Raw genomic sequence first — 19,600 nt, forward strand, 5'->3', positions numbered from 1 at the left:
AAAGCTAATGTTAGTTCAATTAGAAATTAAATGGTTTTATTTCTCGCGCAGTACAGCGCGTGACGAATATTAAAAGAAAGCTAAGCCGGAAAATTGAAAATACAAGAGCGCGTGCATTAAATAAATAAATATCTCTTTTTATTTCGAGAAAGTACTGGAAAATTCTAGCGCGTGATTTTAAAATCTTATAAAAGGAGGAAAACATCTCAGTTTGTAGTAGTTGCTTAGTTTGTTGTTGTTTAGAAAACTACTGTTGTTGATTGTAGCGAATTCGCGGATTAGCGTTCTTTAGCTGTTTTGAATTACGTTCTATTGGACATTTGAGTAGTTAAAAGAAAACTACTGTGAGATATTGTAATACTGCATGATAATTTGAGAAAATTTAAGCATTTTTGTTGTGATAATAATAAATTTTTGTTCATTTTTCATCGGACTTGTGCATTCATTTCATAACGAACCCGTACGCACGCAACAATACTTTCCAGCAAATGTCTGAAAATATAATGCTGTAGCAAAACAATCAGGAAAGGAAACCAGAAAAAGATTGTGGTAAAGAAAGTTTCTCTTCTTTCAGAGAATACAACTCTTTTTTATTCTAATTCTATGACAATTGTCAAACTTAGTTTTTCTCAGATAAAAATCTTTTTAGACTGTTAAATTAATTGCAAATTTATAGGAATTCTTTAAAGCACTACTATTTTCCAATGCATTAATTTTTTTAAATTAAGTATATGGGTCTTTGAAAATTTGACATAAAAAGCTATTTTCCACATATTACTGTTTAGCTAAATATATCACTTCAATTTCTTGAAAAACTAGTATGTGATTTGGGTAAATTTTGCACATAGTGAAAAGCATAATATGAGCTAAAATTATGAATATTTCATTACACCATTTCTTTTTCTTCAAAAATTTATTGAAATTAGCAGCTACTCAGATATATAAATAGATAAAGTAATGATAAAAATATATTGAAGTAAAAGTCAAAAAAAAAAAAAAAAGGGGGGGGTGTATTAGGAGAAACATGCAAATGTAACTGTGATTAAAGTTATAAAGTTAGGTTATTTGAATTTGGGCAAAGCATTTGGGCTATTTGCTTGAGGGGAGGCACAGCTTTGTGGGAGACTTTCTGTGGAAAATGAGCTCATATTCACATTACACAAGCGGAATTCCACAAAAAACAACCACGCAGCCAGCCTATTCACCTGCGCTCAAACCCAAGTCAGAATATCAGTATTCAATGGTTTTAACCACTAACAGAAATTAAAAGTATAAAGAAATGGCAGTGTGCATTTGGACTAAACTTCTGGGTCTGTTATAATTATTGTAATTTCAGATTGCAAATAATATTGAATACTCAGTAGTCCTCATAATACTTAAAGGTCAAAACAAGCTACCACTAATATCATAAAAGTAATTAGAAATATTCAAATTATTGTTTTTTATTCTTCAAATAATAATATACTTGTCTATTGCTTGAGTACTTGTACACATAAAATTTCTACTTGCATTAGTAATTCAAAAATTATTTAAGCTATGTAATACTAATTAAATCTCAGGAGATTGTTTGCTTCTTTTTAAAACTGTCGCAATATCCAAACTGTGCCAACGTTTTCTAATGTTAATTATTTTTAATTATAACTAATATCAGAATCTTCTCGCAGAAATTTAAATCAATGCTGAAAAACAAAGCAGTTTTCCAGTGTTGATTATGTTTTACCTAACGGATAAAACACATTTTGCATGTTGAGGCTTATATTATTGCTGAGAATTCTACATTTTTATTATTTTTTATTTCAGTACTTAAGAACAGCTATTTGAGTAAAGGATCTTTCTGATACATACTGAATAATTGCAGGTACATTCCTACGGACCCCCAGGGGTCCTCCTTGGTATCATTCAGGGTGTCAGGGGAAAGTTAAAATTGATTTGAGGATCCCTAAACAACGTCAAGGGGTCCATGCAAGGTTTAATATAAAATAATAAAATTGTGATCCACTTTTATTATAATGGAAATTTATATAAAACAGTAGGGATTTTTACATCCTGAATAAAATATAAATATAGGTGGGTGCTTTAAAATACAGTATGTTACTTAAGTATTGAGCGTTATGTAATATCTTTTGTGAATGAACATTGACAAAAATTATTTTCACTGATTTGTCACTTCTAGTAACAGTGGTGTGTATAACTTGTTTTAATGTTATTGTTCAATTTATTTCAATAAATTTACACTTTCAATTTCCATCAACACACTAACAACAATATAATAATGAAAAACCAATAAAAAATTGAGATAATCCCTCAAAAATGAAAATAAAACAAAATCAACTGACGCCTATGATTTAATAGGTCTAGATGGTGCCAGCTACTTAAGTTCATAACAAGCATGGCATGGTGTGAGACAGACGGCCAAAAACAGGTTTATACAGAAACGCAATAACGCCTCTACATGCACTAACCTGTCTACAATATAAACATAAACTATAAAAGAGTCGTACATTGTACAATTTAGTTCAATCAACCAATCAACAATTTATTTCTATATTATGCTGATATGAAGTGTAGAAACGAATTTTTCCAGTCTTAGACAAAAAGGAGTTTTGTGTTGTTAGTTGGAAGTTTTGGTATAGTTGCATTTTTTGTATTGTTATGCAGATAGTGTACTTTTGTTACCTAAATATATTTAAATAAAATTGATCTCTTTAAAAAATATTACATATCACATTTTTGAATATAGTAAACCCTTAACTGTGGAGGAATTACATATTTTTAATTAAAATTTGGGAAAAGATCGTACATTTTTTAAAATACAGATGTTTTTTGAAAAGTTAATTGTTGAGAATTTTTTTTTCAAAAACTACACAAAATGTTATTCTTACGTCAAATAATTTAGTCAAAGGGGCTTTACTGCAGCATTCCATTAAAAAATTATAATAATTAACAGTGGTTTGTTGCAAATAAAACATTTGATATACAAATTTTCTTATATCCTTTTTTGCCCTTTTTAACAGATAACAGTATGAGTAAGCTGAAGAAAAAATGCCAACAATACAGTGTTGGATATTTAAAGTATGGCTTTATTTCATCACAAAAAAATAGTACTTTACCTATGTGTCTTCTATGTAATAAAACTATGTCAAATGATTCAATGAAACCTTTCCAGATTAAGGAACATTTAATAAAAATCCACAGTGACAAAAAAGATAAGGATTTAGCCTTTTTTCAAACAGTCAAAGAAAAATATTTGAAAACACTATCACTGCAACAACTCATACAGAGAACATCTAAGCGAGAATGACGATGAACTGTGTGCTTCTTATAACATTCTTTATTGATTGCAAAGTCCTGAAAGCCGTACACTATTGGTGAAAAACTTATTTTAACAGCTGTAAGTGAGGTAATATGCAAGTCTTGCACAAACCAGCTTTCGACATTATAAACAAAATTTCATCGAGTAACAATACAGTACAAAGGATTGACAAAATGGCTCAGTGCGTAGAAAATTCTTTATGCGAGTACTTAAAAAACATCTGAATTTCTATACAGCTTAACGAGTCCACTTTACCAGGAAATGAAGCTTTACTTTTAGCTTATGTAAAATTTGTAAAAGAAGAAATATTTTGCCAAGAATTATTATTTGCTAAATGTTTGGAAACCAATACGAAAGGTTAAATGTTATTTACTGAATTAAAAACATTTTTTTGATATAAAACTATACTCTTGACTAATATAATTTATGTTGCAACAAACGGTGCTCTGGCAAGGGTAGGAAGATACCGAGGCTTTCTGGCATACTTAAAACAAGCTGTATTTTCAGTACATTGTGTCATTCATTGACATCATGTAATCGTGATAAGTCACATTTAATGATTTGCGACACAATTTAGTTAACTTAAAAAATGACATAGCCTATCTGACTGATTTATTTGCCAAATTTAACAAAACTACTTTGAAACTGCATGATGACCAATTAAATTTAATGAAAACTAAAAGCATAATATTTGAGTTGCACAACTTTTTCTGCACAAACAAAACTTGGGAAGAGGAGAATGTTCTCAGATTCTAAATCTTTCGAAATTGCAAAATAGAGATGAAGAATTACTGTCAATACCTAATGGCTCTTCCTGCAGACCTGAAACAAAGATTTAAAGACATTCTTCACTTGGATATTCCCGACTGGGTGTTGAACCCTTTTGAGCGTGAACAAACACAGATGAATTCATACTAATACAGGCGTAGATTACTGAAATAGTATCCACAATTGAGGAACTTAAGCCAATGTTTGAATAAAGATTCCACAAATTCTGGTTACAAAAACTAAATTTGTATCCTGCAACCCAATTTTATATCCTGCATTATGGGTTATTATACAGAAGCTGTTGACTGCTTTCCTGTCTTCCTGTTTGGTAGAATGTGGATTCAGTGCTGTTACGAACCTCATAAAAGAAAAGAGAGAGATATCTACTAGAAATTAGTGCTCGTGGGAATTTGCAGTTGCTACTCAAAAACATTCAGCCAGACGTAAATGCACTCATAACATCTCATCAAGTTCATCCAAGTCTTTATTATTTTTTTAAATTTTATTTTAAACAAGTTAAGTTAAAATTTCAATAAATACTTCTTCGATAATTTTTTTTTTTTTTAAATTTGTAATTTTTATACTATGCACTTATGTAGCTTTGCACTTGGGGGTCTGTGGGCAAGTTCTGACTCTAAAAAGGGGTCTATGGGTCAAAAAAGTTTGAGAACCACCGTTCTAAATAAATAAATTTATTTGAAAGAATGTATAATCACTTACATTAAATTACATTAAAAGAGCGGGTAGAAATCCTAGAAAGATGAAATCCAGTGCTGGATGTAGAAGCTAAATCTCTTAATTAATTTCCTAACATAAGTCACTCATGAGATTTGGGAATAAAGGTAGTAAACATGATTAGTTGCGAGTTTCCAATGAAACCAGAGTGGTCTTTAACACTGAAGTGTAAGATGAAAAAAATTAGTTGTGCTGTAAATGAATTTAGCCCTGGGAAACCAAGCAAATCATTTTGTGCCACCTTAGGTCCCAATCACATTATGTTTCGGCTATGCGAGACATTCATAGTTTCATTGGAAAAATCCCTTTCGGTACACATATTCAAAGACAAAGTCCAAGTGCGACATGCTACATGTCCAACAGCAAATTTACACACTTTCACACAAGCTCTCTCTACAACCTGTCTACCTACAAGCCTGTCTCTACAACATTACATTGAGAAATGAAATAAAAATATGGGAGATAAAAAGTGAATTTTCCTTTAAAACAAAAGGATTTCTTGCAAATGATCCTTTATTTATTTTTCATACAGGCTTCTGATTTGATTAAAAAACAATAAAAAAATTAACGTAATTTTTTAAATTAGTATAACTAAATCCTTGAGGATACTGCTTTACACTATTGGTGAAGAAATATGAGATTTGAATATATTCCATTATAACTATAACAACATTAAACACACACACACACACACCTGTTCTTTGATTAAATAACATAATCTCTCCCATGCTTTTAATACTGAAACATGTGTATAATTAGTCTTACATATAATGTTATGTTAAAAATGGCTTTTGAGAAACTTCATAATATTTATTTTCTCAAATACACAAACTAATAAAATAAATCAAAGTAAAAAACAATAAATGAATAACATGTTCAGATTTATGATCAAAACATAACAGCTAATCACTTAACTAGAAAAGCTTATTTTTGACTAAATAATATATATATATATATATATATAAAGAGAGAAAGAGAGACAAAACAGATAAACATATATTTTTGAAACATCAAAAATCAGATTCTATTATTTTATATATTACAATAAGAATCTTAAATACATTTTATGCTAGTAAAAATCACGGTTTTTAATCATGCGGGCATCTATGCACACTCTCTTCTGTGGGGGTATTTGTCGCAAGGGAGATTATCACAGAGGTTTATTTTTGTGGACATTTGTCGGGTGGACTTTCATGAAGTAGACTTTTATTGGGAAACCACTCTTGCCATACTCTAATACCTTTTACAATTGTGATTATCTTCTCTAATACACTTTCCACAATTAATTATTTATCATAATAACATTTATAAACATAATTTTTTTAAACTAAATACAAAATATTACAAACAAATAATAAAAATAATTACTTCTTCGATGTTTTGATACATTAGATTTCCTCTTTTTCTTTGAGTCATCACTTTCTGCAATAAAGGAAAAGCATATTTTTCAGAATTAGTATTACATCTATAATAATAAAAGCAAGTGTAATGTGTCTGTCTGTCTGTCTGACCGAGCTCTCCAGCCAAATCTATCGCACGCAGGGACCTGGAATTTTTTATACGGAAGCACAAAGGGGCTGGCCACCAGACCTCGAAGCCCGATTTTCGATTTTTGAATTAGAAAAATTTTTAAAAAATTATTTATAATTAATTAATCACGGTTTTTTTGACTCACTGATATTATTATTTGTTTTCAAATAACGTTCGATTGTAACAATTGATTTCTTTATTCTAGCGTTAGTTTGCTGTTTTGACGATACATTAAATCGATTAATTACAATTCATTTCTTTTTTGTAGCTTGTGGGGGGGGGAAGAGAGAGAGACAGTCTACATGTCCTACACTACTATTCCTGCGCTATTCACTTATCTGCATTTTCTAAATGCACGGGCAACGCCGGGCGGGTACACCTAGTATTCAATAAGAGAGAACTACAAAAACTCCATAAAACTAGATAAAATATTTTTAAATGCATATTGTAATATAAACTAAAAGCTGAGAAATGAAGTTTCGTTCTCAAGGCAACATTTTCTAGTTTTTCCCATTAGTTCTAAAAACAAATATAAAAATGAAAGCTAAAAGTAGGCGACATCGATGGAACTAAAAGAGAATTTTATTCATATGAATAATAATTTTATTTCCTGGCTTCTTAAATAAATATGAAAATGTTTGATTGTTTTACAGTCCTCTTCTTCAGTGAGAAAAATATTTCATGAATACTGTTAAAAAAAATAGCATTGGAAACTTCTAGTTGCCAAGGTGTCAGTTACATTAGGCCTTATCAACATGTCAGTTATAAATTACTACAATTTAATTAATGGTTATAAAATATACATATGGCATACTGAAATATACAGTAATGGTATTAAGTGAAAAATGAAACACATTCAATAGAAACCTTATTTCGAATTTTCAACTTCTCTAGGTTAGTAGTTTGCATATCATATACTTAGGTAATATATAAGCCAAGGATGCTGAATGTCAGATACAAGATATTTGTGCTTGTAAATTATATAAACAAAATATCTTTGTAAAGAACATTATGCTATCTAAATCCTTATTTAATGTTGATGCCTCACTGCAGTGTGTAGCTAGAACTTTTGCTGCCCGATGCAGTTCCTAAGTTTACCACCTGGGGTAGTCCCTGAATTTGCTGTCACCTCTTGATACACAAACAGATAACTATAAAAAATGTCAAAACTACATGTACGAAAATAAATTAAAACTTCAGATTTATTTTTGAAGAAAAACTTTAATTCTAACAATTTAAAAATATATTATTATTTTGTTTGTTTTTCAGCTTACAAAGCCATCAATGTCATTGTAGTGGTCTGCTATGTTGCTCCTGCTACTGTTATGTAGATAGTGTAGAACAGGGGTTCTCAACCAGAAATGGGAAATTCCTTCCCCCAGGGGTAATTTCAGTTTCAGGGAGGAAATAGAACCAGCCTTCTTTTCATCTGTCAAATATCTAGTTTTAGTTAATATAAAAAATTACATTTATTCAATTTTTGGCATTTATCAACATTTTCTTTTCTTGTTTAATTTATAAAACCCATTAAAGTAATCTAAATTTAAATACATGTATATGTATTTTTCGAGTTTTGGAAAGGAATGGACATGATCTTCTAGTAATGGTGAAAGAGGTGCATGAGACAAAAATGATTGAGAATCAATGGTAAAAAAAGATTTCTTAAATATAAAATATACATTTGCATATCTTAAAAACATTTTGAATGTTTTTTTTTTATTATTATTTTATTTTATTTATTTATTTTTTTTTATTTAGAAAACGCTTTTCACATTTAGCAACACTTACAACAATTGAGATAAAAGTTCAAGTATGATTTTTGGAATTGCCCTTCCACATCGCTGTTTCATTTTATCTATCAATGTCTGATTCTCCTTAATGAGGAATGTTATCATGATCATAACATGTTCATACTCATAATTTGCATTCAAAAGTTTCGATGATATAAAAAGGTACAACAAGAGTATGCAGCAGTTAAAAGTATGTGAGGATTTCTTTAAATACTTTATCTAAAGTAAGAATTCTTTCTCTTCTCAATTTAATTCCATATGACAATTTTGAAGTTAAATGTTTCACAGAAAAAAACCCTTAAAAATGTACTACCTAGGACAGACTGGCCATTCGCTCTCCGCTAGTTATTCCATTGCCTATTAAAAGCTGTTATCCAGTAGTAGCAAAAAGAAAGGTAAGTTGTTGATCTAGTTACCACAGCATTCGTACCATTCAAAGCTTCAAACATATATTAGTGCAACACATTTACAGCTATGTATGCTAACAATAACTAGTCGCACACCTGTTCCGCTCATCACAATATTCAGTACACTAAATGAGGTATTCCATGTTTCAATGAAAAAATGGTTTTACCTTTAATGATTTTGAAGGTTAATGTAAGGTTTCTAAATATCTTTAAAGTATAATGCTCAATAGATCAGATTATGTGACACGCAACAGGATAAAACTGTATGAGATATACTAATTTAACATTTTATTTAAAAACAGAATGCTAGAAAATATGCATTAAGACTATTTAATGTATTAATGAAATTATTGCAGCCTAAAATATAATATTTAAAAATATAAATAAAATTTTTTAAAATAAAATAAAGAAACAGTTTTCTCAAAAAATATTTTTTTATTAATTATGATAAATATACAGAATTATATTACTAATAAATAAAATAAACACATATCATTCACGTTTACTATATCATTACTTATTTTTGTCAAATCGATACGATTATATTAAATGCTTCAACTTAGTGAGATATTTCAGCAATATCAACTGTGATATAGCTGAAATATCTTAACAAGATATTGATAATAAGATATTAATAACAAGATATTGATAATAAAATGATGCACAAAAATTTATAAAAATTACACAGCATGAGTAATACAAGTTACCATCTGATCGTGGAGGTTCCAGCCTGTAGTTCAAAATTTCACACCATCCTACTGGAAATAAATCTGGACTTTCACAATCACACCACTGGTCATAAGCCTCATCCCAGCCATCGAAATGAACACGTAACAAGCGACCAACCACTTTTGTGACCGAAGCCACGCAGATTAAACGAGGTTCCATCAGATCTACGGCTTCAAGGTACATACCTTCTTTAAATCCATGGTTTGGAATTTCCTGTATATCAAGGAAGGAAAGAGGGAATTTGGCTACAAATTAAAAGTGATCAAATTTTTAAATAGTATTAGAAACTGAAATCTCAATCCAATAGTCTGTACCCTTAATCTTAATTATTCATTTGAACAAATTCACTACAGCACAGATCTTATAAGAAAATTATTTTTCCTTTCTAGTTATTTCTATTCATGCTGATTTTAAAATAAAAATGATGATGTGTTCATACTCTGTGAAATAAACCAACAGGAGCAGCTTTAGATTTTGTTTTCTTCAGGTATTCCTGCCATTTAAATTCTCCTTTGTAACCTAAAAGAATAAAAGAACATGGAATTCAATATATTATTTTAAAATTCTTTATTATGTTGGAACTTTTAATATGCTATTTTACAAAATACCAAAAACAATTATCATAAAGTTCTTTAACTGCAAATTAAACATAATAAATAAAATTCATTGGCCCATACTCTGTCTTTTATTAATAGCCATCCACACTAATATGTTAGCAGTGATCACTGCCATATTATTTGGCCCTCATTCAAATACAGAAAAAGACATGAATATACTGTGTAAAAAAAAAAAAAAAAAAAAAAAAAAAAAAAAGGAAATATTATAGTAGACTCTAATTACAAATATTTCCTGCCCAGAACTGAGGCATATGTCAAACTCTAAAAAGAACATTCCAAATCTTTCACTTAAATTCAAATTCATTAATGTTTACATCTGAAACCAATCTAATAACTCAAAAACAAATTCACGGAATACAGATAACATCGCCATACACACACACATGCACCCCCCTTTCCCCCAAAAAAGCTAATCATTAAAAGTCTCTAAAATTACTTCTCATTCAAGAGTGATGTCACATTTCATGGACCTTGTAATCATTTTTCCTGTCATCCTCCCAATCTTACAATGAGAAATAAGGAATTGAATATTGCAACATTCATAATCATAAGTCTAATCTCTGGGTTTTCTTGACAGTTCTTCCATGTCTTGTAATATGAGATACTCCATCGTGTGAAACGGATACGTTTCTCTGCTGAGGTGCTTTTACTGGAGATTGACTTTCTTTTAGCCCTAAGTATCAAAAGTCCTGCAAAATCAATGCTTGTAATCTGGAACACAGAGGCATCTTCAACTGGATCACTGGGCAGTGGTGGGGCTGGAAGATTGACCCTTTCGCTGGAATATCTTTTACAAATAATGCAAGATCTCAAGATGGATGAAACAGTTTTTCGTCTAGATAGTAACCAGAATCTTTCTCATAGAGAATTTAAAACGTGAGAAACTCCAACATGTCCTTTAATTTGATGTTTTTTGTATTACTTTTGATAAAAGGATGGTCACTGGGTAGAATGGCAGGAGTTCTAAATTCTCACTTATCATCTTATTGATATACTATAAGGTATTTCTCCCACCTTCTTTGCATGCCTTCGTGGTGTGGTGGTCTGCACGCTGGGCGCATATTCCAGAGGTCCGTGGTTCAATTCTCGGCGAAGGCGTTGCATATTTTTCATCTTTCCTGCTTCCAAAAATACCTAATGTCTCTACAATACTGCTGTTTTCGTCCTACTGATTTCTAGACCTAGAAATGGATTTAGTGACACTAAATGCTTATTTTCAACTCCAGCAAAAGATTCATTTTCTATCAAACAAATGAGCACTTTCTCAGGTTCATTAAGCTCAGAAACAGTACGTTCATTCTTATAATTGGAGTTGTGAATGAATCGACAAACCCAAGCATCATTCGAACAGTCCGATGGTAAGCTGAGAAGCGAAGAGTATTTATTAGACCAACAGAATTTGTGTTAATGTAGTTGTTAAGATGATACAATTTTCTTTTTCTTCTCCTTGGCTACTTCTTCTTCATTTACAATGAAGTTGTTGCTTGGCCAGTTTTCTCGCGGTGGATATAACCATTCCGATCCCTCCCACCAATAGGACGTGACTAAATAGCGGGCAGAACATCCTCTACTGGGCAAATCGGTAGGCTTCATTGTTGTTGCTATATGCTTCCAGGCATGCCTTGGAGTAAGTTGCCTTACTTTGTATCCAGGCCAGTACAGTTGAAGAATCAGTCCAAAAACAAACGTTCTATACTTTAAACTCTTTTAAAATGGACAAAGCTAGACGAGCACAAATAGTAGCACCCAGGAGTTCCAATCGGGCAAAAGAAATCTTTTTCTTCCTAGTGGGAGTAACTCTTGTTTTAGCTTGCAGCAAATTAACTTTCACAGAGTCTCTGTTTTCGGCACAAATGAAAGCTGCAGTTTAATATGCCAATTTACTTGCATAGCAAAAGAAATGAAGTGATATTATTTCAAACTTACAGTACCTAGGTATTTTCAAACCTTTCAAGTAATTCAAATCATTCATCCACTTTAATTCCAAGACAATGCAGATTTCCACAGACTCTGAAGCATAAGCTTAGGAAGCAAGGTAATAGGAGATAATATTCCCAGAGGATTAAATACTTTATGAGCAGTTGCTAAAATTGTCCTCTTAGTTACCTTTTCGGGCAATTCATTAATAACATTCAAGCTTAGTGTATCGTTATTACGTTCCCATTGCATTCCTAACACATTAGTAGTGTTAAAGGAATTCTCTGATATATCAGTGCATTCCCATCCACGTAATTCGAATTTCCTTTCAGCTAAAATATCTGTAGCCATTTGTATGAAATAATGCAATTCTTGATCCTTTTTGACACTGTTAATACAGTATCGACATGAAAACAGTTCTTCAACTTTTCACCCATTTCTGCTGAATATTTTAATTTTCCTTCGACAGTATTTTTCAAAATGGAATCTAAATGTTACAGTCAAAAGTCGTTAATTCGGACACCCATAATCCATAATGATCTATAATCCGGACGTCAAATCTACAAACTATCTGCGCATGCGTCGTGTTGACGCATGCGCGTAAGACCTTTACGGCTATGAATATGCGTGTGCACATGCACATAATACGTTTACGTATGCACGTTTAATGTATAACGAACGGTATAAGCTAAGCTAAAATTATCTAATTCAGTTAACGTTGCAGATTGCGTTGTTTCTTAATCTTCGAATTGGATCCGTCTTATTATTTTTTGCAGACTGTTACAGCAATTTTATAAAAGTAAGCTTGAACTTTTGATTATGTCAAAAAGAATTTCCGATATATATTTACTCATATGTAAAGGATCTACAAAGCGAAAGTATGTTTCGATGTCCATCAAACAAAAAGTGGAATTGCTGAAAAAAATGGATAAAGGCATATCCTTTGTTTCTCTAACCATTCCGAAATCTGTTTATCAATTTCACGCTGCTCTGCGGCCGCGCGGGGGGGGAGGAGGCATGGTGCGCAATGAATTGAAGTTGATCTGTCAGCACTATCCTTATCTTCAGGGCAGATGTTTTTATTTTATTTGGCTTATAATTCATCACTGAATGTAGTATTTCATCTCGATGTACTCCGTCTTTGATATGATTTAAATCAAATTCCTCGTCATTATAATTCGCTTCCTATAGTGGAGAAAGTGACACAGAGGTTATTGAAAACGAAAAAATTTCGATTGACAAATTAGTCGGTATTCTTGACACAGCAATTATAGGACTTGAACAGTGGAACTTTGTAACTGAAGAAGAAATTACGTCTGTTTATAGAATTAAAGAGAAAGTATTATCACATAAAACAAAGCAACTTAAACAACTTACATTGAAAGAAATGTTTAATAAAAAAAACAAATAAATATTAAGCTTTTTTTTTTTTGTAAATTTTGATACCCTTTAGATCATAATTGTTCTTTATTTCATAAATTACGGTTTCATATTTTTAATTTTATAATTTCTGCAAGCCATCTTACCAGATTTAAACCGATAATCTATAATCCGGAATCGCCAAAGTCCCGACGAGTCCGGATTAACGACTTTTGATTGTATTGAATAATAGAACTGAGTAAAAAAGGACTACTGGAGATGCCAAACTCAATTCTACAGTGTCTGTAATATTCCCCCATATATAAGGGATATATATATATATATTATATATCCACCATATATAAATTTCCCCACACAGTGTCTTTAATATTTCCCCATATATAGGGGATATATAATATATATATTATATTCCCTATACCCCCCCCCCACTAAAAAAAACACTTTTCATTACAAGTCTCTAACATTAGTTTTCATTCAAGAGTGATGTCATATTTCATGAAGCTCCTAATCATTTTTCTTGTCATACTGTGTTTGTCTTAGAAAGACCCTTAAAATAACATTAAGCCAAAAGTACCTTTGAGAGATATCTGGTGAGGGAAGGTAAATGAGACTACTGGATACTTCTAAAATTATTTCATTAAAACTGGCATGGAATTAGATTTCCAAGTTCCTCCTTAGGCTGCTATTAGCACATAGAATAATCTTGTGATGTCTTTTATAAAGGTCAAGAGAAAAATCAACAAGATCTTTTATTAATTAAAATAATGGTACATATATTCACCGAATTATCAGCTGAATATATTATAAATTAAAAGAGTACAAAGTCCATAATCTACATATTCAACATTTGGAATGATCTAATATCTGAAACTTAAGACCACAAGCAAATTTTCTTCTTTTAGAAATTTTTGCAGGCATTTGGGAGAAAGAATTAGATTTTCAGAGTAGTTTCTTCCTTTAGTATATGCTTAATGTCTCTTGCTTATTTATCAGAAATGTTTTCCAATAAACACGTACAAGGTCCTCATTCTTAATTTCAGCACTAAATAAAACACCTCCATGATGAAGAAACACAATCATTTATTAGCATAAATTTATATGATTAATACTTTAGCTCCGTAGACGCCTTTTTGTTTGATATTCGTCTCAAATCGAAACACTCTACCAAATGTTCATCACTGATTTTACATCTAGTGAATAACTTGTAAGGATCTTAAGTTTTACTAATGTTTATTTTATTTTAAATCTTTACTATCACTTCTTATTTTCTACTTCCGGCCAGAATTATAAGCGTGAAGGAGTTTATGCAAAGTTGTCTGGCGAACGCCAAGTATTTAAGTGTGGCCTTTTTGCCAAGAATGAGAGAGGAAGCAGTGAGTTCGAAGCAGGCCGCTTACCTTAGAAGTTACGCAGTTGCTATTTGCCTTCCAGGCCAGAGGTTTTAATCCTCTTGATAAATTAAACGTATTGTAGTGTTCACAGTCTCTGTGCTACATACGCTTCCTGTTATTATAAGGCCAATCTTACACGTGTATTATTCTAAAGTTAAATTTGAGTTTAGTTTTATTTTAATATCTTTTACGTTAGACCCCGAGTGGAGGGTCATTGTATTCCGAAGTACGGAAGTCATTGTATATAAAGAAAAATAAAGGGTTTTGTATACCCTTCGTCTGTATCCTGTCTACTTACTACAATTAGTGAACATAGCTTTAGTAAGCTCTCTGTTCCTAGTCAGGTCCTTGTATGTTTCCGAAGAAGATTAGAAGAAACATTGAACCTGATAGTGGCGCCCGACGAAGAATAACCATGGCCGAATTTCAAGAAGAACCTGTGCTGCCTGCAGAAACGGCTCAGAATCCAGAAATGCCAGCTGCCGCCCTGGAAGGATTTGGGTACATCGTCCAGACCATGCACGCTTCGATGAAACCAGAAGCAACATTTAACGGAAACTCACCGGTAACCAGTTTTTTGGAAAAATTGGATGACCACTTCATGCTCTACCCCGTGCACGAGTTTCAGAAAGTTACCTTAGCTACCAGCGCTTTGAGGGGCCAAGCGCTTAACTGGTTCAAATGTATCGGCAGAAGTCTCTTGGGTCAAGCAGGAAGTCCCACCTATACTTACGAAAATTTCAAGACTGCCCTACTAAAAGCCTTCCCTGTTGTAAGGGATCGTGCGAAATTAGAAACAGAACTTTTCAGTATATATCAACAAAGAATGGAAAACCTCTCGAGCTTTATTTTAAGAAAAATTCACGTTTTCAAGCTCTTGTATGGAAACCGTCCGGATCCTGAAATAATTCAAGTGATTTTGCCGAGGTTACTACCCCAAGTGCAAGACTTTATTGAATTGAGAAATCCGACTACACTGGAAAAATTATTTGAGCTAGCAATCCAGTTTGAAAGTAGAAGAACGGCGGACGTCGAAAGAAGACGCCAATATCAACAGCGAAACCAATTTGGTACGCCAAGACTACAGCAAACTCAAGCACATGGCTACGGAGAAAAAGCGAATCAGTGGGCAAGGAAACCCGAGCATTCAAAAACAGCCGGCGAACGTCGACAGTTCAATAGCAACCCAGGAAAAAAGTCTCAAGGCCAGTGGAGAAAGAAGGAAAGCACCGAAAGGAAAAATAATTTAAACTAAAATGGATTTCTGCTGACGAGAGGGTGCGGAAATCCGAAGGCCACGAAAACCCCTCTTCCTACAAGTTAAATACAGTAATGGTGAAAAATTTAACTCTTCCGAAGATTGAAGTCTTGGTAAATAATATCCCGGCCACCGCACTCCTGGATACTGGCGCGCAGTGTTCCTGTGTGGCAGAAGTCTTTTTTAGAAAGTATTTTCGCAAATACCGCATATATAATGCGGATAATACAACAGTAACAACAGTAATAGCGGCGCAAGGAGAACAATGTAAGTGCGTAGGTAAAGTACCTTTGTACATCCGTATCAAGGACGAACAAGTAAAGGTGATGTTTTTTATAGTAAAGAATTTGCAAGCAAATTTAATCCTAGGAATAGACTTTCTTTCAGACGCACAAGCTACACTGGATTTTAATGAAGCGTCCCTTAAGCTGACGATGAAACCAGTGCGTGTAGAAAGGGTTGAACCGCCAAGGTTAAATCTTGACCACCTGCATAATGACGAGCAAGATAGAATCCGACAAGTGGTAAGTGAATTTGCTTCCTTATTTAGTGATATTCCAGGATTTACTCAGGTTACTAACCATAGTATTGACACCGGAGATGCATTGCCGGTTCGTCAAAAACCATACCGGTATGATAAGAATAAGGAAAAAATTATAGAATGGCATATTACCGATATGCTACGTAAAAAGATCATAACGCCCATCTCAAGTAGTTATGCTAGCCCGGTGGTTTTATGTAAGAAAAATAATGATTATCCTTTGGAGCATCCAAAAAGGTGGAGATTCGCTATTGATTACCGTAAATTAAATTCCATAACGAAATATCCGGTATATCCGTTACCGATTATAGAAGAAATTTTAAGGAACATAAAATCAACCAAATTTATGACGACTTTAGACTTAACGAATAGTTATTTTCAAATAGGGGTCAGGCCTGAGGACGTGCCTAAGACTGCTTTTATAACCAAGTCTGGCACTTATGCATTTTTGCGTATGCCGTTTGGCCTTTCAGGCGCCCCAGCAACATTTCAGCGATGCATGGACATTGTGTTAAGACCTGTTCTTGGAAAGTCCACATTTATCTATTTAGATGATATCATTATTACTAGTGATAATCTCGACCAACATATACAGGATTTAAGACAGGTGTTTTCTTTATTAAATGAGGCCGGTCTAAAAGTTAATGTCGAAAAGTGCAAATTTGCAGCCCCTGAATTAAAATATTTAGGTTACAAAATATCGCAAAAAGGGATCGAGACAGATGAATCAAAAATAATCGCTGTACAAAAGTATCCGACTCCAAACACGGCAAAGAAGCTCTCTTCTTTTCTAGGACTTTGTTCATATTATAGGTCCTTTATAAAAGATTTTGTGGCTATCGCTGAGCCATTGTTAAAATTAAAAAGGAAAAAGGCAAGATTCTCGTGGACGGCTGAAGCCAATAGTGCTTTCGAAAAATTAAAACAAGCATTAACGCAAGCCCCTGTGTTGAAATTTCCTGAAAAGGATGAAAATTTAGAAATTTCAGCGGATGCTTCGGATTATGCGGTAGGAGCGGTACTTTCGCAAAATCAGCAGCCCGTGGCATTTTTTAGCCGAACTTTAAATCAAACACAAAGAAACTATTCCGCGACCGAGAGAGAGGCACTTGCAGTTCTGTTAGCAGTGCAAAAGTTCCGAGTCTATTTTGGAAAGGCGCCGATAACAGTATATTCTGATCATGCGGCGGTAACTAGATTGTACTCAGGGAAAAATTTATCCCCAAGGTTAATAAGATGGGCACTCAAGCTGCAAGAATATAATCTGGTAATCAAGCATACCCCCGGAAAGGAAAATATCGTAGCAGATGCCCTATCACGAATTAAATTAGACGAACAGGGTAATACCGTAAAAGTTGAAATGCTTACATCGTGTACAATAAATTCCCGAGAAACTGTAATAACCGAACTGGGTAAGGATCCTGAGTTTGGAAGTATTTATGAGTATTTGAAGGATCCTGAAAATTTTAGCCACCAAGATATTGTGGCGATAAGAAATAGGGCGGCCCATTACGAACTAATAGATGGTCTATTATTCTACACAAAAACTACGAATTCCAACAACGAATTTCGACCTGTTATCCCAGCTAGTCTTAGATTAAATATCCTGCAAGAGCTCCATGACAGCCCTTTAGCTTCTCATGCTGGTATTCGAAAAACTATCCAACGCGTACGCGAGACAGTCTACTTTCCTGAACTGCAAAAGTTAACAAGGGCGTATGTCCAGTCCTGCCCAACATGTCAAGCCGTTAATTATATTAATTTCCGCCCGGCCGGGTTTCTAAATAGTATTAAATCCGAATTTCCAAATGAAATAATCGGCATCGATTTATTGGGCCCTTTCCCAAAAAGTCAGTTAAACAAAAGTCGCTATCTCCTTGTTATGGTTGATCATTTTAGTAAATGGACCGAAATTGTTCCCTTAAAACGAGCCTCCGCGAAATTAGTTACCGATTCTATTTTAAATAAATATATTTTAAAATACGGGGTGCCTCTAAAATTATATCGGATAATGGTCCTCAATTTGTAAGTAATATATTTGAAGACATGTGCCAAAAACTGGGCAAACGTCATTTAAAAATGGTCCCGTATCGGCCGCAATCAAATATAGCGGAACGGGTCAACAGAAATATAGTGAAAATTATCCGTAGTTATGTTAAAAATTTTCATAAAAGCTGGGATAACTATGTCAATGAATTTGCTTTCGCCCTTAGGACCGCAAAACATGATACAACGGGCAAAACTCCTGCTGAGTTATTTCTAGGCAGAAAGGTTATAACACCGTTAGATAAACTATTTTATGTGCAACAAAGAGCCCCAGAATTTAAAATGGGTGATATAGAAAAACTAATAAAGGAAGCAAAAAAGAATACGGAAGTAGCACAAAGAAAACAGAAGTTATACTATGATCTGAAACGACGGGGAGTAACTTATAAAGTAGGGGATGAAGTTTTAAAAATTAAGCATTCACTTTCTTCAGCACCTGAAGATAAAACTGCCAAATTTTTTCCACGCTTTGAAGGACCATATGTTATAGAAAAAATAACTCACGCTGTTGTAGTGTTAAAGGCAAGAAATGGTGAAACCTGTTCCGCAAATATTGATCAAATTAAACCCTACTTCGATCGTAATAAAATGAAAATCTTTTCAGATCTTTTGCAGGATCCGGTACGGCAGACACCGCAGATACAAGTTCCAGAGGTGGGAAAACGACAAGTACAAGGGCAATTCAATGAGAGACAGAAGCAAGTGAAAAGAAAATTGCCCCGCGGAAAAATTGAAGGTAAAAAGAAAAAGAAGCCGTTCCACCGTCCAGAAAACAGAGTTCACAAACACCCCCAGAATGAAGAAGGGAGAAGGACGACGTATGTGAAGGACCAGGAGAAATGACGGCAACTATAACCCGGCTTTGAAACGGAAGATTGACTCATCCGACAGAACTCTCCGCAGCAAAGGTCGCCGAACTGCGGAAGGGCCATCAGCGGCGGAGGAAAAAGTACAAGAAAAATTTGAACGGCCAACAACGAGGTCCAAGCAGGATCACGACAGAAGTTTCCCGGTTCCACCAAGACCAGCTGCCTTCAAACGGCCAAGACCACAAGCAGAGGACAAAAGGAAGATGTTCAAGGGTGGCCGTACTGGTGAAAAACGGAAGCTTCCAGAGGAAAGCACTGAAGGGCGAGCCCGTACAAGAAGGAGGATCAACCAAGCTACTATCTGCTATA

At 33.5% G+C, this 19,600-nt stretch overlaps 1 protein-coding gene across 1 annotated transcript in view; it reads right to left on the bottom strand.

The window, feature by feature from the left end:
- LOC118181811 (MBT domain-containing protein 1-like) overlaps positions 1–19,600 on the bottom strand; it is a 69,593-nt gene that overhangs the window by 13,966 nt on the left and 36,027 nt on the right. The window contains exons 9-11 of the mRNA XM_035351015.2: positions 9,712–9,791; positions 9,251–9,485; positions 6,185–6,238 (exon numbers count right to left, since the gene is read on the bottom strand). Coding sequence (XP_035206906.1) covers positions 6,185–6,238; positions 9,251–9,485; positions 9,712–9,791 — 369 coding nt within the window. The remainder of the gene's footprint in view (positions 1–6,184; positions 6,239–9,250; positions 9,486–9,711; positions 9,792–19,600) is intronic.

Source organism: Stegodyphus dumicola, chromosome 4 (genome assembly GCF_044657685.1).
Source record: "Stegodyphus dumicola isolate Sdum_Otavi_A_Nest chromosome 4, ASM4465768v1".
In the NCBI taxonomy this organism is placed as follows: Eukaryota; Metazoa; Arthropoda; class Arachnida; order Araneae; family Eresidae; genus Stegodyphus; species Stegodyphus dumicola.